The 21,694-nt window shown below is 36.4% G+C and overlaps 1 protein-coding gene across 2 annotated transcripts; it reads right to left on the bottom strand.

The window, feature by feature from the left end:
• Positions 1-8,355: 8,355 nt before the first annotated feature.
• On the bottom strand, positions 8,356-21,452 carry phex (phosphate regulating endopeptidase homolog, X-linked). Of its 2 annotated transcripts, none has more exons than XM_051882612.1 (22): positions 20,996-21,452; positions 19,183-19,239; positions 18,787-18,948; positions 18,621-18,704; positions 17,851-18,077; positions 17,428-17,496; positions 17,214-17,330; positions 17,023-17,106; positions 14,830-14,972; positions 14,528-14,621; positions 14,311-14,439; positions 13,323-13,424; positions 13,164-13,241; positions 12,942-13,045; positions 12,798-12,856; positions 12,435-12,489; positions 12,244-12,311; positions 12,027-12,157; positions 11,857-11,922; positions 10,872-10,976; positions 8,992-9,068; positions 8,356-8,898 (listed from the first exon to the last, which is right to left on the bottom strand). In XM_051882612.1, exons 1-22 carry the CDS (start codon positions 21,117-21,119, stop codon positions 8,796-8,798), a joined length of 2,238 nt encoding a protein of 745 aa, XP_051738572.1. In that variant the 5' UTR covers positions 21,120-21,452; the 3' UTR covers positions 8,356-8,795. The 2 variants fall into 2 exon arrangements, with proteins under 2 accessions (XP_051738572.1, XP_051738573.1); XM_051882613.1 differs by lacking the exon at positions 20,996-21,452 and adding an exon at positions 20,222-20,285.
• Positions 21,453-21,694: the final 242 nt, after the last annotated feature.

The following is a 21,694-nucleotide window of genomic DNA, read 5'->3' as shown; positions in this document are numbered from 1 at the left end:
TTTTTTTATTGCCAATGTGTGAACAGCTTGTAACAAAACTTGCCCCTTTAAACAAACAGTTTAATAATATTTTGTATAATTTGCCAAAATTGCAGCTAGACTAAAAATGACGCAAAATAAAATATTCTATGTTGAAGTGATATTTACCTTGATCTTTCTTTTTTTTTTTAACACGTTACATATTTCTCAAGCTCTTCACTGACATGGTCTCTTTGGTAAACAAGTACAAAAAAAAAAAACATTATTACATGGGCAAAAATTGTTTTTTGTTTAACAAATTATAACTTTTGAAATTGTTTTACTATTTCACTCTTTTTATATAATCATTTTAACATAAAAAATTTAAAAAAGATTGAAAGTGTGTGAGAGCAAAAGAATACAAGAGCAAAGAACTAAACATAAAGGGCATTTGAAAAGTAGCAAAAAAGAAATATGAAGGCAGTTTTATAACAGAAAGCACAAAGCTGAAGTTTTAACATAAATAAACCCCTGGGACATAAAAAACCATTTACCTTTCCCTCCTAATCACTTTCTCTGCCTTTCTGTTTTCCATTCTCCTTTTTTTTCTTATTTTCACCTCATTTATCTACCTCTCTCAGCCTCTCTGTGTCTCTTCAGTGGGAACGGCAGAGTAATGGTGGCATGCTTTTAGCTACAAAACCATGATGGATAAGAACCCTTAAAAAAAGGTCTTATTTAGTTAGACACTGAGTCCCAAGCTTTCCTTCACAAATCTACTTATTTTGCCTCAAGGCCAGAGCGACTACAACCCTTTTAGAAATGTACTTTCTGTTTTCAGAGCCACAAATGGCAGCGTAGCCCGTGAATGCTGCTCGGCATGGAAGGATGTCTTGCTGAGGGCGTTGTGTTTTGAATTTATATTCTGTGAGAGCAGGTGATTAGAGCAGGCTTTTAAAGAATCATGATTCATCTGTGTCTTTCAGCTTGTAAAGGCAGCGAGTTGAAGTGATGTCAGAACGGCTGACGGATGTGTAACGGTTCAGTCCGCCAAACCCTGAGGCAATGTTCTTGTCAATGACTGATCCAAGTTATCACGCTGACTTAGAATGGCACACTGCTCAAATATGAAGTGTGGCAAAGAAGTGAATTCTACAGAACAGATGTGCGTTAAGGACATTTATAGATGTCATTGGTCAGATAGTACTGTCAGTCAGTGTTCATAGAATGATGTCCCTTTTTTTTCATGTTGCACTCTCGTTTGATGTAACTGTGATGTAAGAGTCTCAGCTGCATAAGGGTCAATGACAAATAAGAGTGTCCAAGATGACGAAAATCTTGTAAAAGTCTAGTTTAAAACACATGCACAAAATTCTTATTTTCATATGGTTTTGATTTTTTTTTTTTTTTTTTTTTTTTTGAAAATCATGTGAAAATAATTACTGCATCATGTGGTACAACCCATCCAAAGAATACTTTTCACCTTGAAAAAGTATTTTAATATAAATAAATAAAGGTGTGTACAATCAAAAGTATGTTTAAATGTAACAATGAAAAAAGTAATAATATATGGGTCATTGATGAATAAGGTCTTTAAAAATGTAAAAAATGTGTAATAATGGAGATATAATTAATTTTGAAGTTTTATTAAGTGTTAACAATGAGATTATGTGGTTTTTATAATCAATTAACACTGCTTATGTCATTTTTTACAAGAAGTACAAAACTTGTCACCAAAAAAGTCATTTGGTTTAACCAAAATTTTGGTTTTACCGAATTACACTTTTGGTTATACCGAATGATGTTTTCAAACAATGCTAACAGGCTGATATCTAGCTAGCAAAAGGACAATCAAACATTTTAGTACAAGTTTAAAAAAATTACAACATTTTCCATGTTTTACAGCGGTTGTACCGAATGACCTGATGTTTCAGGACATGCGTATGAGCAAGTGTACACATGAATTTTTCAAATAGTTAAAAAAGAGTTAGTTACTTTGCTTCATGGTCATTTGCAGGTGTCTGAATGATGTCACATCCTGTCATATGGTACTGGCTGCATGACTTGATCCAAAATGGTCCCTTTATATTGGTCACTCCGGATGACATCAATGAAATTAATTTTTCCGGACATTCTTTCTCATAAAAAAGCAATAACTTCTGCACATAAGTTTAATACCATTTTGCACTATGTTGATATATGATGTTATAAAATCATGCCAGAATAAAAAATATATACATTTATTACATTTCACAAATGAAGTGGCTGCATTGACCTTTGGACAGTTAAACCGAATGACCTTTGGACACTTCAAAATCTTTAAAATACCTTTATATGTAGCAAAATATAACATACTTTATAACATACTTGCATACTTTGGATGTCATATCTTTGTTTTTTATTATTATTAAGGCCTTTGGACAAAAAAATGACCCGTCACCAGATGAGCATTCTATAAAATGAATTCAAAATTATATCAAAATTACTTACATTTAGGATTTAAGCTTCATTAAAAACATGCTCATTGTAGAAGAGATGTAGTCAAGTCATAGAATGGATGAACTGCAATTTTATTAAATTTGTGAATAAATTAATAGATCCCTCTGCCTGCAAAACAGCACCATAAACCATGATATTCATATAGAGGAGCATATGTCCATACATTTTACTACCACCTAGGCTGATTGAATATGATTTAAGTGTGTCAGCATGTTCCAAACCATATGGTATTTTTTCATGAGAGGCGGAGGTAATAATTTAGTTCTCCTAGATTGCCGTTCATAAATCATACTTGAGATCACTCACATTCGTTCCCACCTGACAGCTCATGTGCCTGTTACTCTGATTACCCCCATAATCATTCCCGCCTCTGAGTCCATTCTCCATCATTACCACCACCAACAGACACGGGGAACGTTACTTCAAGATCACACTAGAAGCCAGGCGATTTTCAGCAACCTTTCATGTTCTCGTTTTCTGAAGGACACAGATATCTGATCTCCAGAATAGCTCCTTAGAAGGTGGTCTTAAATGACAGAGTACTAGAATAAACAGATGTTTTCTTTCCTTGTGAACTTTCTCGAAGTAAATTATTTAATAATGTTGATAAGTGCATTATTGATGAGGAGATTTGTTGTGAGAAAGTGCCATCCATTCTTGCTTTCTACAAGGAATTACTTACAAAAAACGATTGGCTCCTGAATTCCCTAGGCTCATCTCCTGCTACATTTTAACCATACACATCTATAAATAATTCTTCCATTTCTTGGCCGTTCCGCTTTCAGCGTATCTCCTAGTGTATTTATTTTGGATAAGCCCTTGAGGAGAATCTGGCAACCTGACCTCTCAACGGTGCGGTCCCAGCTTAGCTCTTAGACAGAATATTAATGGTGAATCTGTCTTCTACACTCTACTGGGCACTGATGGAAAACATAATGCCTACAAAAACCTGTGGGCAGATAAACTGTCTGACCCAAATGTTCCTCTTGTCATGTTTTTTGGCTTGAATTCCTGCAGTTCTATGGTTCATAACCTGGACCACCTGGGAAGGATAATGTCAATTCGCTGCCACTTAAATGTCATCTGGAAGCACTACATTTTGAAAATGGCTGCAGTTTGTTATTCAGGCAATACCTTTCCCGATAGATAGATTTTCATTACGCAGGTAGATAGATGGCTTTCACTTCCCTTTCATTTTCATCTATGCATCTTTTCATTTTATTCCCTCCATCTGAAGAAATAAAGAGTTAACTCAAAGAGTGTTTCAGTAAACGCATGACAGACAGACAGACAGACAGATAGACAAAGACAGACAGACAGACAGACAGACAGATAGATAGACAGATAGATAGATAGATAGATAGATAGATAGATAGACAGACAGACAGAGAGACAGATAGATAGACAGATAGATAGATAGATAGACAGACAGACAGACAGACACTTAGACAGACAGACAGACAGATGGACGGATAGATAGACAGATAGATAGACAGACACTCAGATAGACAGACAGACAGACAGACAGACAGATAGATAGACAGACACTCAGACAGATGGATAGACAGACGGACGGACGGATAGATAGATAGATAGATAGATAGATAGATAGATAGATATTTACTTACCTTTAATTATATAATTTATCATTACATATTTTATTTTTCATTCCCTCCATCAGGTGAAATAGAGTTAATTCACAAAGTGATTCAGTAAACAGACAGTGTACCTACAGGTCTGGGTGTTTAAAAAGTTCTGTGCTCTTCAGGCTCATCCAGCTGTGTTTAATGCTTTCAAAAAGCTCTTAGTGCCCCTGTTCCTATCTCTGCGTGTCGCTCAGGGCTATCAGGATGGCACTCACGCCGAACGTAATTAAACTCCAGAGAACAGACCAAAGTGAACGTATCTTACCTCAACAGGTAATATCTGCAAAAAGCAAAGCATGGGTAGCTATTTTTATTTATATACTCTCTAACCGATGCAACATCCAGTGTCTTGTATCTGTTTAAAGATGCAAACATACAAATCACCTGTTAGGGTAAAAGACAAAGAAATATAGGCTAATAAATCATGGTTAAATCTCCCTCTAGTGTCAAACCTATGGAAAAACACTCAACCTGGTTTCTCTTTTTTCTGTATGTATTTCCCTCACAAACACAAAATCTAGTACTGTAATTGCCTACAATATCTACAGCAGTGATTCTAACACATAGAGACAAAGGATACGTTAATGCAATCAGCTTTTAATTACTATGGGTGTGATCTTTTAAAGATTGATGGGCCTATTAACCACTGAATTGATTATTGCTCTTTTAGCTCTGAGATTGTCCCGCTCCCTCATTAGCTCAAGCCACCAGTTGTAGTGCATTATGGGGAGAGTATGTGATCGGTTTGAGTAAAGATGATGCATGCACTGATAATATTATAATTAAGTTTTTGCTCTCTTACAGACAGTGCGGCCCCTCTACAAACTGCAGGTTCCAATGCACCCATAGGGCGCTCTGTTACCATAGGAACAGTATACATAAATGCTCATAATTACGTTATTTTCTTTGTCTCAAAGACAGCCAGAGAGAGGGAGAGCGAGAGATAAAGAGGCCAAGAGAAGCGGAGGAAACAGTTAATTTAGGGAACTGTCTTTCTTTTTCTTTATAACAGATGCATGAGCTCTGACTCATTTGAGGAGCCTCGATTTCTTACGTATCAAACTTGTGATGTTTTAATGAATTTGAAGTATTAGATGCATTGTTAAATAATGGATGGATTTGGATGTGCAGGCTAGATAAGGAAAAAAGAGAAGCTTGCCATTTGGGGTAATTATGAGTAACAGAATTCATTTGGAATATAATATGAATGAAGGGTATATTTAATTAGGTACTGGAAATTGTCACCATTTCTTTTAAATGGATAGATTATCCCAAATTGAAAACTCTGTTATGATTTTTTGTAATGTTTTTTTTCTCCATGGAATATATATATACGAGTTCAGTAAAAACTTCATGCATACTATTTATAAAAAAAACAAATATGTTGTTTAATCCTGGTCCTCTTCGTTTCTTCACGGTCAAAAGTGACCGAAGCCTTAAAATGTAACTTTTTTTCCCCCAAGGAAAACCAATGAAATATATTTTTGTTCAATAAACATTTTTTTTATAATTATTTTGAATTTTAAGGGTATTTTATAATACTATGCAATATTTATACAATTTAATGATACAATTTTTTTGCTAATATTTTTTAAAAACTATTTTTCAATAAAAGCAGTATTCCATGTTAAAATAGAACAAGGCATTTAAAATCCAATTTTTTTTTAAGGTAGATTAGTGCCATCTGGTGGGGTAAAAAAAGAAAAACTTTAGTAATGCCATGTTGTAACCACTAGATTCCTATATAGTTCTATATAAATTGGTTTATAAATTATCTAGTGTTTTTAGACATAAATACTTTTTTTTTTTTTATTGAGTTGTGGATTTGGATTTATACTTAGACATTCTCAAAGACAAGACAAGGTTTAATTTTTTTTATTTATTTTTTTTGTTAAAATGTTGATTTCAAGTGTCAGTTTTTGCATTAATTTTACTACAGTCAAACCTGAACACAGAGGAGAACATTTTGTTACACAACATCATCAAAATGTAACAAAAATGAACAGGTATGCTTTATCGCAGCTTAATAAATCTGGGTGTGATCTGATTTCAACCTCTTATTTGAGTCTTTTGGCTAAATTTTACCATATTGTTACAGCCACACTAGTTCATTTGTGTATAATAGTGTGTTGTGTGTGTTTGAGTGGGTGTGTCTGTTTTATAATCTTGATGTTTTATATTGTAACCTCTTCCTTGCTGTTTTTTTTTTTTTTTTTTTTTTTGTGTACTGCTTTATGGCTGAATTATTGATTTTATTTCACAGATTTGCAAAAACTTGCTCTGTATTATAGTCGTGCTAGTTCATATATATGTGTGGGGGGGTAAGGGGGGGTGGATGTGTCTATTTTGTACTCTTGACATTTTAGAGTTTCACTCCTTCATTGTTGTGCACTTTTTTCTCTGCACAGTGGCTGAATTGTAGTTTGTACCACCAAAAGTTTCTCTGAATTTTAGTATTGTTTTGTATTTCCCATTCATTTCCTATGCTGGCCATTTTTAACCACGAAGGAGCCAAGTGTGACTATTTTTTTTTACGACCCTTTAACATATCCGAATCATGTCCATGATTTTTTTTTGTGTGTGTTCATATATTAGCTAAAGCAACAAAAGTCACCAAGTTTCATCCCATTCCGATGAAGAAAAAAAATTAAAAATTTCAAAACGTAAAAGTTTTCTGTCATTTTTGACCATAGAGGACCACAGGGTTAAAATAATTTTAGATGAAGTATAGCATGTGACACTGCAGGGCACAGTTGTGTTCTCACATTCACAGGCCTCATGCATCAGTGGATGAATTGGCCCCCTCTGGCATTGTTCTACAAAACTCACTCTCTCTACCTCCAGCTTTCTCTCACTCTTTCATATCCAGTTTCCTCCAGGCAGAATGAAGATTTTGGCCCCCTGGACATTTGAACCCATTATACTTTGTCACTCTCTTTCTCTCGCTCCTCAGAATGACAGCAAACACTACGACACAGAGACTGACGGATGCATCTCCTCAGGAACTCTGGGTTATTTTTAGACCTTTCCTTTTTAGCACTCCAATCAATGAAATTCTGTTTTTCACCGTTTTGTCCCCACAAGACTTCCTCTGTTATTCCAGCATAAATGGAGGTCAAAGCAATTGATTTTGGTTCAAATCCTATCTGCATTATTGGACTGCTGCAGTGTCTGTGCTTAATACATGCTCTGAGTTTATGTCCAATAGGAGTGGTTCCATTTTTCATTCATCCAATTTCCCTGTGTGCTTGGATAGATTGTTATTCAGACATTTTTTCAGATTGGTCATGTGAAAAAAAGGACATTTGCATTGATTTCCTCTCCCTGCGCTCATAAAAATAAAGGTTCTTTATTGGAATTTATGGTTCAATGAAGAACCTTTAGCATCCATGGAACCTTTTCGAAGCACAAATGTTCTTTATAGTAAAAAAAAGTGTTCTTTTGATTATTAAATAATAATAAAATAATAATAATAATAATAATAATAATAAAAAGGTTCTTTTAAGAACTGTTCACCCAAAATAGTTCTTCTGTGGCATGGCTGTGAAATGCCAATTTTGGAGTGTAGACACAAAAATTCAGTTTCAGTGTTTCATGAATGTCTGGATTATCTTACTGCATGCATAGTTAATGGAGATATGTACATTTGTTGATGTTAAAATAGTTAAATCTCATTTCCCAGCTAAATATGCAGAGACAAGGAATAATGGACCTCATCACCCTGTCTGTCCTGTTTATTTTGCTATAATGACAGGCTGATTATATTTTATCCTGCTTATTACATGGCCAAATAAATACAAAAGTAAATACTTTAAAAAGGCGGCTATTTGAAAACAGTTTGTGGCACAAATTACCTAAATCAACTTTAAACATCTTTTTTGTAAATGCATGTTACAGATCTTATTGTGAACAACTATACATTTCATTTTTTATTTTTTGGACCTTGTAATGTTTAATCAAAATGTTATAACTTGAACTTCCGGTGAAAATGGCTGACTTTTTGCCTCCAATCATTAATTCACTTAAACTCCGCCCCTTGTAATCAAGCTTGCATTAATTTTAAAGTTATGCCCATGTCTCAAAAATTCCCATCCTACATTTTTATTTTTATTTTTCGATGATCCATCACACATTACTGAATAAAGTTCTGTTGCTACTTCCGTTTCATCATGAACATGTAAAATACACCAAAATAGATTTGTTATTCTGCGAAGAAAAAAAACAACAACACCACAAAGACAGTTGGAAAACCTCAGGAAAACAATAACTATTTACTTAAGTGTTCAATAAAATAAAATGACAGACAATGCTAAAATGACAGACAAACTGTTATCAACAACAACAAAAATGGCAATAATAATTTATAGCACTCTTAAAGCAACAGTGCGACCTAATTTGTTTGAGTAAAAAACAGTGATGAACCAAAGGAAGGCCTCATAGGAATTTTTGTGGTCCGTTTGCCTTTTGCACATTATAATTGAGGTCAGACAGTAAAACGCAGATCTGGCCGAAAGCTTTCAGGTGAGTGCAGTATTCCAGTGGCTGAAGGAGGGCCGGGCACTGCAGTGGTCAGCATGGCCCCGGGGTTCAGTGTTAGTAACCGCTGTTTCTCTATAGAAACCAGTGAATGGGACAAAATAAGGAGGTTTGGGTTGTGCTGTGATTGAAATCTTCACAGGGTCCTTATTTTCATTACCACACTCGACAGGACTCCGCCCCCCTGTTCATGATTGACGTCTCGGGGCAGTTAAAAGCTTTACGGAACTCTTCATAGTTGCTCATCGCCCCTATAACCCTTCATCACAGTAATGAGAGTAAAGTGAGTGACACTGAAGAATAGGGGATGTAATATAGATGTAAATGAGCTGTATATATTACTGAACCATACCTATATTTAGGAGGGCTGTGAGCTCCACTTTGGATCTGATCACGTGCTGCTTCTGGTCTGTAGGAATTACAGCGAACCTAGCATATAATATATACACAAACAAATCAATAAGAGTCCAGTTTAAGGTTAGACAATACAGGCAAAAACACTGTTTTTTATGTACTGGTCAATTTTGAGATTTTGGACTGTTTTGGCTTTTCATAACGTGTTGTTTCAGGCTAGTGGAAAGAAAATACAATTTTAAGTGCTTCTTTTATTGTACTTTATCTATTTGAATCTTTAGATTTTAATTACAGTATCTTTCTTTTTAAATGTTTTTGGATGCACTCCAATCTCCATTTTAAGTATCACTTATATACACCAAACTTTCCATTTTTATTCATATATACTATATACTTCTGAAATTTTTCAACGGGGTTTGTTCATATATCATTTGCCTGATTTTATACCTAAAAACATGCCATTTTGTTGGCGCCAATAGCCTCGTGGGCAGCACCGACATATAGCGCAGTTGCGCTTTCTGGCATCCCGAGTTCAAGTCCCAGCTCGTGGACCTTTCCCAATCCCACCCCCCTCTATCTCTCCAACTTCGCTTCCTGTCAACTTACTATTCTGTCATAATAAAGGCAAAAACGCCAAAAATAAATCTTAAAAAAAAAAAAAAAAAAAGACATGGCATTTTTTTCTGGCTGTTGTCAGTATATTCTGGTTTATAGAGTGATAAAAGGAGAAAACTAATATGTCAACAAAACAAAACCAGAATTTTGAACTTGTTTCTTCAGATTTTTGTTCTGGAAAAAATTCTGCAAATTAGTGCATATTTAATTAGACAATGCCTTATTTGCATATCTGTAACAAAACATTTCAGAAAACTTGTAATGCAAAACATGTTTGCAATAATAAATCAACTGACAAAGTGTGCTGATATCTAAATGTTTTATCCTATTCACCTGTAGTGTCTTTCCTTAAAAGGTGCAGTAAGGGATTTCTGAGAAACACCAACCCAAACAAACACACCCCTCCCTTCATTGCTCCGCCTACAAAATGCACAAACATGCAACGCAAGAATGGATGTCTCTTTATCATAGCTGAAGAGAAGCAAAATAATGCTTTGCGAAAAGAAAGTGAAAATGTACGACAAGGAAGAACAAAAATTGAGCATACTGTACACAAGAGTATATCCAGGCAAGAGCTTGTTGTTAGTCGCCAGCAGCACACCAGCTCCAGACAAACAATGACACTCAAAACTGTCCTGTTACTATAGCTAACATTACAACAACAGCATATCTTGGTTCTGTGAAACATAGCAAAACCAATGTTACTCACATATGGAGCAGAAACAACGCAATCTCAGCATCCGTTTTCAGGCCTTTCCGCTTAGCTTTGTCTGATCTTAACCCTTCTTTTTTCAGTGATATTCCTCTGACCTTATCTCTTTTGAAATGTCTCTCAGTCATTCTCTCTTTCTACAGTCTTTGCTGACTCTCTCTCCTCCTCCATCATAAGTGTATACGGCCCCTACTGCTGATTGGCTCTGATCCACTTTCAACAGCGTTTCTCAGAAATCACTCACTGAACCTTTAAACTCAGTTTGCATATATCATGTACTTAAAAGTATTTACTTTGTTAGTAATCAGAAAGTGCATACTTTTGAGTGTGTACTAAAACAGTGCATAGATATTTGAACATGCTGCCATCTCATAAAATGCTCATTCTAATCTTGCATACTATTCAGGATACACATAAAACCCCTAAAAAAGACAAGAAACATTTTGAACACTTTTCCAACCGAGTCTAAATTATTAAGAATAAAAAATAATGTCTGTGACATCTGACATTTAGGCCTAAGTATGTATGTTTGAAATATACTGAATACTGACATGGGCATAACTGAGGAAGAACAGCTGGTTATTGTTCAGACCCACACCAGGTAAGAGAGGCTCCTCGACTCCTCCTCTCTCTTTCTCGATCCATCTCCTGTAGGCCTGCAGACACGTTCACACGCACATGGATACACATGATTATAAATGTCAACACCCAAACAAGGAATATTAAAGGAATAGTTTAAAAATTCACCCTCATGTCATTCAAAAAATTCTTTTTTCCAAGGAACACAAACAAGAATTTTATTATATGCAATAAAAATGAATGGACTTTTCAAGCTTCAAAAAGGATTAAAAAAAAAGAACAATTAAAGTATGATAAAAGTGTTTCATATGAATTGTGTGCCATTTCGTTTTTATGTTGTATGATATAATATTTAATAATTTATTCACTGAAAATCTTGACTCTCCTGAAGCCACGGTCAAAGTAGATTTTGAGCATCCGAAATTTCCACAGACACCGCAACACTCTGCTGCATCTTTTTTAGAAAAATAATTCAACATATAATGCATCCACAATGGAAAAATATAAGATCTGCATTCTTTTAATTCAGCTACAACTTGACGTACAAGTCTTCTATTGGTCACACATCTTCAATTGATTCAAATTCATCAAACTTCAACTTTGGGACGCTTCAAAATTCACATGAGCTTGTGTTTCCAGCCTCTTACATTCACATATACAGTATATAAATGGAAGTCAATGGAACGAAAAATGTAGTGCAACCGCCTCTTGAGAAAAGTAGCAATGTCTGACTTGTGAATGAATCATTTTGAGTCATATTTTTCTATGAATCAGTTGATCCGGTTAACAAAAGTAGTCTGAATGATGTGTTCACAAATCACAAATTGCAATACATTCTCCAAATTTTCCCTTCTGTGATCCATCAAAGAAAGTCCTACAGGGTTGGAATGAGACAAGTTGACGGTAAATCAGATTCAGGTCATTTTAGGATAATTATAGTGGAAAATGCTGTAATACCCTGAAAGATTCTCTTATCCCTCCATTGTCAGCCATGTTCTCTGCTAGTGTCCTCTTCCCCTTGACCTTGAGAGGGGATTGTGGGTATTAAGTATTAGTTTGGTAGCTCTGCTGCATTTTGATGATGCGTTCAAAAAGATATGCATTAAAAAGGCTGGTGCCTACTGTACATTTAGCCCCGCCTCCTTCCAGTAGTAGCTGTTGTACTGGTCAATCATGCATTGTGTCTTTTCGTTGAAGCGGGTGATGGAGGTGTTGCTCCACCACTGGTCCAGGTTCCCATTTTTGTCGTATTTTCTGCCTAGATGAACACAAATACACATGTCTTTGAGAATCACAATGGCAACAAATGCGTTGAGACTCTGATTATAAATCAAATGGCCTCACCATTGTTATCAAATCCATGGGTCAATTCATGCCCCACAATTACACCGATCGCTCCATAGCTCAATGATCTGACATAAGAACACATTTCACAAATTAGCTTTCCTAGAAATCTACATGATGATAAAAAAATGAGATGTTCTGGGGAAATATAAATCAATAAACATCAACAAGAAGAAGTGTCTATGTCTCACCGAGGATAGTCTAGTCCCCAGAAAAATGGCTTCTGAAGTTCTCCCGCAGGGAATCCTGGGTAGAAGAAGATCACCAAGAACATGATTCAGTATATCTAAACAAACATCAAACATCTAAAAACATCAAACACACTGCTATTATACCTGACAGATGCCAAAACAAGTTTCATTTCTTTTATTTAGTTTTCTTTGAAGCTTTATTATTATATTTCTTCCTGAAATATCTTGAGATTAATAAATGAGTAGTCATTTTAATTGATTGATTGAAATATTATGATCACAGAATGCTGTGATCGACCAATCAGAACCAGTATTCAAGAAAAAAGCTGTGTATTAATTAATGAACCGAAATACATAACTCACTGATCTGGTTGGTAGAGGAGCTGTAGAATGCATTTACTGTAGTTGGGTTGGTGAACCACCTGAACGACATAAAAAATGATTTCATCTTTTTTCAAAGACAGATTCATCTAATTTTAACAGGCTTTAAAAATACTGACAACTTACTCTGTGCGTGGGACTGTTTTCCTCAGCCAGCCGATGTCAGTCTGAGCTATGAACTTCAGGGTCTGCATGACATTCCCATAGTAGTCCGTCGGCGTGAATGACAACTGTGCATAAACATAAAACCTCAATGATTTTAAGTTGCATTGACATCTGCCAAACACAATTAAATCTGGAATATCATCATCAACAAGATCAAAAAATCTGAAAAGCTTGCAAACATACTCGTTTGATGTCCTCATTAATATAGGTGTCATTTAAGACGAAGTCTGGGTAACCCACTTTTGCCAAGACTGCGTGAGCCTAAAGTGACATATAGACATTAATGATGTGAAAAAGAACATTCTGTGTATTCATAGCCATCACAAATACACTGGTACACACCTTATCTGTTGCTTTTCTCTTTGTTTCCTCATCCATCCATTCATTCTCCTTCTCTAGCATGTCGATAAACGCCCACCGGATACCATTAATCAATTCCTCCATCTTCATAAAGGACAAAAGACATTAATCAGATGAGCATTCAAAGTAATGTTTATTAGTTTTAAAGTAAACTGAGATCCAACGTTTTATGCTGTTATTCATGATTAGTGCCACTAGATGGGGACAAAAACTACATCAATCATGTGACACTGAAGACTAGCTGCTGAAAATTCAGCTTTGCCATCACAGGAATACATTACATTTTAATATATATATATATATATATATATATATAATAACTTTTTCTATTTTTATATATTTTAAAATGTAATTTATTCCTGTAACTGCAAAGCTATATTTAATATATGAATAGTGGCAAAACTTGTATATCTACAGTAAAAACAGGAATTTAAAATATCTGTTTTTTAAGTTTTATATATTTTGAGATGTAGCTTTTTTCTGTAATGGCAAAGCTGAATTTTAAAGGGGACCTATAATGCCCCTTTTACAAGTCTCTGGTGTTCCTAGAATGTGTCTGTGATGTTTCAGCTCAAAATACCCCACAGATCATTTATTATAGCTGGTCAAATTTGCCCCTATTTGGGTGTGAGCAAAAACACGCTGTTTTTGTGTGTGCAAATCCAGCGTTGAATTGACCCTCGTTTGTGAAGCAGTCCGGCGTAAAATGACAGCATAGCAACAACACTCTACTACAACAACTCTTCCTCTTTTCTAAAGCAGCCCAACATGGCTTCACCCCCTTTGTTGTGTGTTCTCAGGTGCAGGGTTTATGTAAATTTTAGGGTTAATGAAGAAGCTTGTTGTAGTCCCTACCATGATGTTGTTTATGCTCTAACAGCAACATTACACATTAACTAAAGTTAAAAAAGTGAAATCACCCCTTTAACATATATTAATAGTTGCATATCTTAATACATAAAAGTCGTACCATGTGTTTCTTGTCCTCCTGGAAATGCTTATCGACAAAGAGCCTACCGGTGGCATAGATGAGTGTGTTTTCTACATAATTTACACACTTGTCCCAGCGAGGGGTCAGAGAGGTGGTCCCCGTGGTAACCTGAGAAGAGACGATATTTTTAACTCCAGCGAATGTATTTTTATCCAAAGATTGGTGGAGGGTTAAAATGAGGAGGTGGTTCACTAACCCGAGCAAAGTCCAGGTATCTGTAGAGAAAGCGTCGGCTCAAGGTGGTGATTCGGGACAAAACTGATCTCCATATGACGTAATTGGCAACTGTCCTGGGGCGAGGGTGGAAAAAACATTAGCAGCAGCTGAATTACAGACTAATCTTGACTCTGTTATTGAGCAGAGCAGGTAATAAACAGGTAGGACATATAAACAGCACACACAAAAAAACAGTGTTCACACAGCTGACACTGTCCAGATCAACAGAGACAGGCATCTCTGATGTAGGTTTTAATAGGGTTTTGATCCAGAGCTGGATACCTGGTTTCTGTGACGTTGATGAGTTTGAAGAGGTCTTTAAAGTATTGTGGAGCACGTACGATCACCTGCTCCGAAGAGGAGATTTTCAGGTCTGGGTACAGCTCAGTGTCAATCACTGCTTTGACAAAACCCAGCCAGTTAAACTGCAAAAAGAAAAAGAAACAATAATAGTATGACCTGGGTAAACTGTGTATATATTTATATTCAGGCTAATTTTTTTAAATTGAATTTTATGTCAAAGCTAATTTATTCAGGTTTAAAAATATATTGATTAAAATAGCTATTTGACTAAAGATTAGCAATGAATTACAGTAACATTTTTAAATGTTTATGATCATGATAGTTCATGATATCTAATACATTAACTAATTCAAGTTGAGTTGTTACCTATTTTATTAAATTTAGCATTTAATTGCCAAATGAGCGTGGACGGGATTGGGCATTCTGGTGCGCTTAAAGGGTTAGTTACCCAAAAATGAAAATAATGTAATTTATTACTCACCCTCATGCCGTTCCACATCCGTAAGACCTTCGTTAATCTTCGGAACGCAAATTAAGATATTTTTGTTGAAATCCAATGGCTCAGTGAGGCCTCCATAGCCAGCAATAACATTTCCTCTCTCAAGATCCATTAATGTACTAAAAACATATTTAAATCCGTTCATGTGAGTACAGTGGTTCAATATTAATATTATAAAGCGACGAGAATATTTTTGGTGCACCAAAAAAACAAAATAACGACTTATATAGTGATGGCCGATTTCAAAACACTGCTTCATGAAGCTTCGGAGCGTTATGAATCTTTTGTGTCGAATCAGCGGAGCGCCAAAGTCACGTGATTTCAGCAGTTTGGCTGTTTGACACGCGATCCGAATCATGATTCGACACAAAAGATTCATAACGCTCCGAAGCTTTATGAAGCAGTGTTTTGAAATCGGCCATCACTATATAAGTCGTTATTTTTTTTTTTTTTTGGCGCATCAAAAATATTCTTGTCGTTTTATAATATTAATATTGAACCACTGTACTCACATGAACTGATTTAAATATGTTTTTAGTACATTAATGGATCTTGAGAGAGGAAATGTCATTGCTGGCTATGGAGGCCTCACTGAGCCATCGGATTTCAACAAAAATATCTTAATTTGCGTTCCGAAGATTAACGAAGGTCTTACAGGTGTGGAATGGCATGAGGGTGAGTAATAAATGACATTATTTTCATTTTTGGGTGAACTAACCCTTTAAGACCTCCTTGGAAGTTTGTACTTACGAATTGGGAAGTCGTGTTTATGATGTCAGGTGCGTTCAAGACACTTTTGTCGGAGAAAAAATGGCGATGTATATTTTCTTAATGCTGCAGTCTGTAACTTATGCCGCTCTAGCGGTTAATAAACAAAACTGCATGCGTTTTGCGGAAGAACATTGTAGCCGGAGCTACTTCTCTCTGTTTATGTCTATGACGAGTCATGCAGGTACTGTGCTACTCTACAGTGGTACGACCCAAACCAGTCTAAAATAGTCAGAATATAAACACTTATTAAAGGTGTACTGTAGTGATTCAGGGTAAGACAAAAATACGGTTTGGAAAATGGATTCATGATGTACTCCCTCATTATATAATTTTTGTAAATTTTGAACACAAAAAAGTTAAGGACAGCAGTTTTAATTAACTACAGCAATGTTTTTAAACTCCTAGAAAATTAAATTAATGTACAAAGAATGTGCATCAGGTAGGCTATGTTTTGCTTTTTTAAAAAAAAAAAAAATTCTGAAGCCATGAAACTATCATTACACATTATATTGTTATATTACAATGCTATTATATTTTGTGCAGTTAGCTTATTTTGTTGTAAATAAAAAAGCCTGACAACACCACGTTTCTCACTCACAACTCCAGAGCTTCCCACTCGTATTTATGACTTTGTGGTGGTGTTCATGTGCGTTTAACTAAATAAATACGATCTTTCTGACATGACTTGAACCTCAGTAAATAGCTTTTTTTAGGGCTGGGGAAAAAAAACGGCATCCTTGTTTTGTTCAACTGTTATCAGTCAATACAGATCACCTCAAAATGGCTAAATACTGGGCAACTAATCAGCCTGGCTCATTTATTTTCCTACCACTAATTAAGCATGTGTATATGAGTATGACATGGCATAACATATACATTTATTTTAATAATAATGTACTTACATCTGGAACAGTGCGGTGCAGTTTAGACAAACTGTACTTGTTGTACATGTTCTCACTGGTGCGGTTTTCATAGGGAATCACAATCTACAGAAGAGCACACACTCCATTGAAGCATCAAGCAATGTTTTCTTTCTCAATGCCAGTGAATTGAAGGAATCTGGCCTCAGATTTTCAAGTGTTTTGCTGCTCACCTGTGCAAGTTTCATTTCGAAATCAAGTACCAGTTTCATCTGAGCCTCAGCAGCCTGCTCATTGGCTCCAAGCATGACAGAAACGTCAACCATCAGCCTTAAAAGAGCTTCTCGATACTGCAGAGAGGCATGAAAAGAATGGTTTGAGAAAGGGCTGACTGACTGTGACTGCATGTAATGATATATAAACAGGTTGACAGATGTACTGATGTACCATTTGTGCCTCAGTTGTGTTGGTGATGTAATCTTCTCTGGATGACAGTGACAAAGAGGCCTGATCCAGCTAGGGAAAAAAAGAATTGCTATATATTAGGGGTGTAACTAGGTGCTACTAGCAAGCTCTTGAGTGCCATCTGAACTTTTGTTTTGGGTTGGTGCACACACTTCTTCTGCTCTATTTCCTGTTGTGGCGGTTAGCAAACAACGTTGCATTACCGTGTACGCCCCCTTCTGGATTGGAGTGTTGATCGCCTGTGACTGACTGTATTCTTCGTCTGACTGTATGCACCGAATCGTAACGGTTCCAGATGAATACATGTACCGTTACACCCCTACTATATATTATTCCGCCCCAACTAGCGCAATTGGTTGAGCCAGAATTTGACATGTCAAGAGCATTTTGACATGTAGTTCTCACCTTGATTATGTACTGATTCGAGTTCTTGTCATCAGGAGAGACAAAAAGCCGGATAAGGACGGATTTGCTGTGCTGACTGCGTATCTGCGCCAGTGTCTCCAGCAAGTTAAACTGAGACTCCACCCACCGCAAGGAAGGGCCCAACGCATCGCCTAGAACCGGCCAGCGGAATTCCTTCTGCTTAAGATTCTCCAGCAGAGGTTTGGCATCCTTAAGCTCCAGGATAGCTGTCAGGATAGAGGGAAAAAGAAAGAGATGAAGAAGTAGAATTTATATTTATTCACCTGGCAGATGCTTACATTGCAGTAAATAGGGATTCCAAAGCTTTTTTGACAGCTGAACCTCTTATACAGACATAAAATATTTACCTAAAGTACCGCCTAAAATTTTAAGATAATATTTTAATAATTTAGCAAAACATTTGCATGTTCACGGTTCTCTAATATCATCTAATGGTCAATATAAAATACATAAAAACATATATAAATATAATAAAAAATAAAAGATAAAATTTATCAAATATAAAATTTATTTAAAAAAATGTATTTTCATTATGTAATTAATTACTTTGATTTAAATCCAGTCTGAATACACAACCTTAATAATAATAATAAATAATGTAAAAATAATAATAATAACAGAGCAAATTGCCAATTATTATCTGGCTAATTCAAGGTCTCAATCCCATTATTATTACTATATTGAAAATAACAAATGTCTGAATAGTGCTTATGACTGTATGGATCTGCAAAGAGCTCTTTGGTTCTTACATTCATTCATGCAGGATGTGTAGAGGATTTTGGCCTTCTTCACTGCCTCAATGTCTTCACCTCCGATAGGCTCCTCTAACAACTCTGTGGCACAAAGATTCAATATTGAATCACCTTATTTGGGCTACAAATTTTATTTCATTCAGGATCATGTGGATCAGTGCACCTTTCAGCTTGAGGTCTACATTCTGTCTGAGCCATGGGTAAATCCCATAGCTGGATGAGTCTTCCGGAATGGGGTTATCCCGGAGCCAGCCTCCACATGCGTACTGGTAGAAGTCATCACATGGTTCTACTGACTGATCCATCTTACTCAGGATAGAACCGGCTAGAGATGACACATCAGCAAACACAGATTCAGCATTACAGTAATCTCAAACAAGTAAAAACAGTATTTGAACTGAATTGAAGTTTTTCTGAATGATAATGTCCGCTTGTTATGTTAAAAGTGAGTGTATAGTTTAAGGAATTGCTAGGTACTGTAGTTGCGTACTTATGCCAAGTTTTTAAAAAAGACCACATGACATTCTAGCCCCTATATGGCTTTATGATATACGTTTACCTGCTTCAATACAATGTGGGGTAAGGCAGAGGTCTTCATTGCTTGCTTTGTGTGACACTACAGGAGGAGAGAAACATAAATCTGTCAAACAGACCAATCAAGACAACTATGCCCTGAAATGACCGCCAAACATTGCGCTGTGAACACACACACACACACACACACATGCACACACAAACACACAGAGACTCAGTTCCCACTGTGCTCAGGCTTCAGCTGTCCATGCTCTGGATGTCACAGGACAAAAACATAGTGCATGCTCTACTACACACACTCCAAAGAAGCTGCACATCTACAAACAGGGCAGGGGAAGAATAATGTTACATAGTGTTACTTCTTAAAAAGCAGCTAATTAGGTTACATTTTATGGAAAATAAAATGTTAGATTTTCTCTTTCTTTCTTTTTTGTTTGACCTCTGCATTCGGCCATGTTTGTTTTTTAAATGAAATTAAATTATTGATATATTTATTTTAATATATTTGTGTTTTTGCATAATTTAATTTAATTGTCCCCATAAAAACTATATCCCTGTGCACTGCTTGCAATGTATACATTTTGTTGAAGGATGGGATCAGAGAAATCTAGTTCATTTACATTGTGTCATTTACTCGGAATTTAAACTTAAGTTTAAAAATTCTGAAGCAAAATATTAATTATTTCCTTTTTTTGTATTTAATATATTTAGCTTTTTTTCAGTATTTAATTTAATTTTAATAGTTTGTCCCCAGGAAATTGAGTTAATGAGAACATACTGAAACTCTCCATGCAGAGGTCAGTGAAGCTGTGTGAATTTGTGTCAGTGAGTTTGAGTGAGCACAAAACTGTATGTATGTTGTGAAATCAGACAAGCATTGCTTTTAAAGGCCTGTGTTTATGGTTCAGTCCACAACTGGACAGCAGATGACCACAGCAGGATCCAGCACCCGGCCCCGTGGGACTGAGCCTAATTATCCCCAGAACCAACAGACACAGCCGCGTATGTGTGTGTGTGACTGGAATATGTAGACAGAAATGAGCATAATTACACTCTAGTCTCACCGCAAATATGCAGGCAGCCCTCAACAACTGAGAACAATAAGAAGAACATCATTTATTTGCCATCTCAGCAGTACATCACCCAGAAAACACTTGTGTATACCAAAATACTGTACATCCACATGCTCATCTAGCATGTCACGAAATGTACATTCGCAATGTCTCAGGTTCCACAAGACCCATTCACGCATTTCAGCACTCTTAAAGGGACAGTTCACCAAAAAATGAAAATCCTGTCCTTATTTACTCACCCTCATGTCATTCAACAAAACTCAGAACACTTTTATGGTGCTTTTTGGAGCTGGATACTGTCATTTTTATAGAAAAGAGCAGCTTGAACACTCTACGAAATATCTTCTTTAATGTTCCACAGAAGAAAGTAAGTCATACAAGTTTGGAACGACATGACGGTGAGTAAATGATGACTACTATCCCTTTAAAAATGCACTCTTTCCTCAACTTAAATCCCTAAACGACACTGAAATACGCGCTCACTGCCCTTTAGCCTCAAAACTTAAAAAAAAAAAAACACATACATGTTTCCTAACCAGAGCTCCTACTTTCTGTGCTAATTACAGCCTTCAAAGACATGCTGCGTGTGTAACAGTATACACTCCTAAAATAATCTCACACACAAACACACATCTGAACACTGACCAAAGAGCACAAATCTATCTATCTATGTATCTATCTATCTATCTATCTATCTATCTATCATTTAATGAGCAATATATCACTTTAGTAGTAAGTAGTTAATTGTGCATGCTAATTACTCACCCGTGATGACGGCTATCAGTAGTGCAATGCAGACACACACACACACTGCCAGGGCGGCTTTCAGGAGAGTGTTGGGGCCCGCGCTCGGTTTGGTTCCTCCTCTCCCCAGCCTCTCCATTTCCATACTGTCACTGAGTTGAGCGTGTTCTGTCACCCTCTATCCTTCTCACCCGGTTTTCACTCCTCCTGGCCTGGAGATGTGCACTTTAATTCCTGATCCCAGGCTGCTGTGGTCCTTTTTGGATCACTGTGGGGCCGTGTAGAGATAGTCTCGCCTCACAGGTCTCAGATCAGTGGCAGATGTACAGCATGGGGAGTCATGCTCTACTTGCCAAAGAGTGTCACAGACTAAGAGAGAGGATAGGAGAGAGGAGAATAGGCGTGGAGGGAGGGGAAAGACAGAGTGAATGAGTGAATGAGAGAGAGTTAGGAGATCCAGGAGTAGGAGGAACTCGCCTCCTTAGAGCCAACTGGAGCACCTTACTTACAGGAGTAATTATATGGCGTCCTGCAGGAAGGGCGGGATGACTGTATGTGTGTGTGTGTGTGGATCTACCCTGATATAGTCTGTTTGGGCTCCAGGTGTGTGTTTCTGAGTTCCTGATGAGCCCTCTGGATAAATGTAGCTACTTCTGTATTTATTCTCAGTATGTCCCACAACATAAAATAGAATGAGGAACTTACACTGTGTGATGATGT

Source organism: Ctenopharyngodon idella, chromosome 23 (assembly GCF_019924925.1).
Source record: "Ctenopharyngodon idella isolate HZGC_01 chromosome 23, HZGC01, whole genome shotgun sequence".
NCBI classification, from domain to species: domain Eukaryota; kingdom Metazoa; phylum Chordata; class Actinopteri; order Cypriniformes; family Xenocyprididae; genus Ctenopharyngodon; species Ctenopharyngodon idella.
The sequence above is the reverse complement of the archived record's forward strand: the minus strand, read 5'-3'. Positions and strand labels throughout refer to the sequence as shown.

What these genes read in the sequence shown, in the direction of transcription:
- phex (XM_051882612.1), bottom strand. Translation starts at nt 21,119, where the DNA reads ATGGAAATGGAGAGGCTGGGGAGAGGAGGAACCAAACCGAGCGCGGGC. An exon ending in CGAATCAGTACATAATCAAG is followed by an intron (nt 17,497 to 17,850) that starts GTGAGAACTACA and finishes TTTTTTCCCTAG; the next exon opens with CTGGATCAGGCCTCTTTGTC. An exon ending in TTAATGAGGACATCAAACGA is followed by an intron (nt 13,046 to 13,163) that starts GTATGTTTGCAA and finishes GTTTATGCACAG; the next exon opens with TTGTCATTCACGCCGACGGA.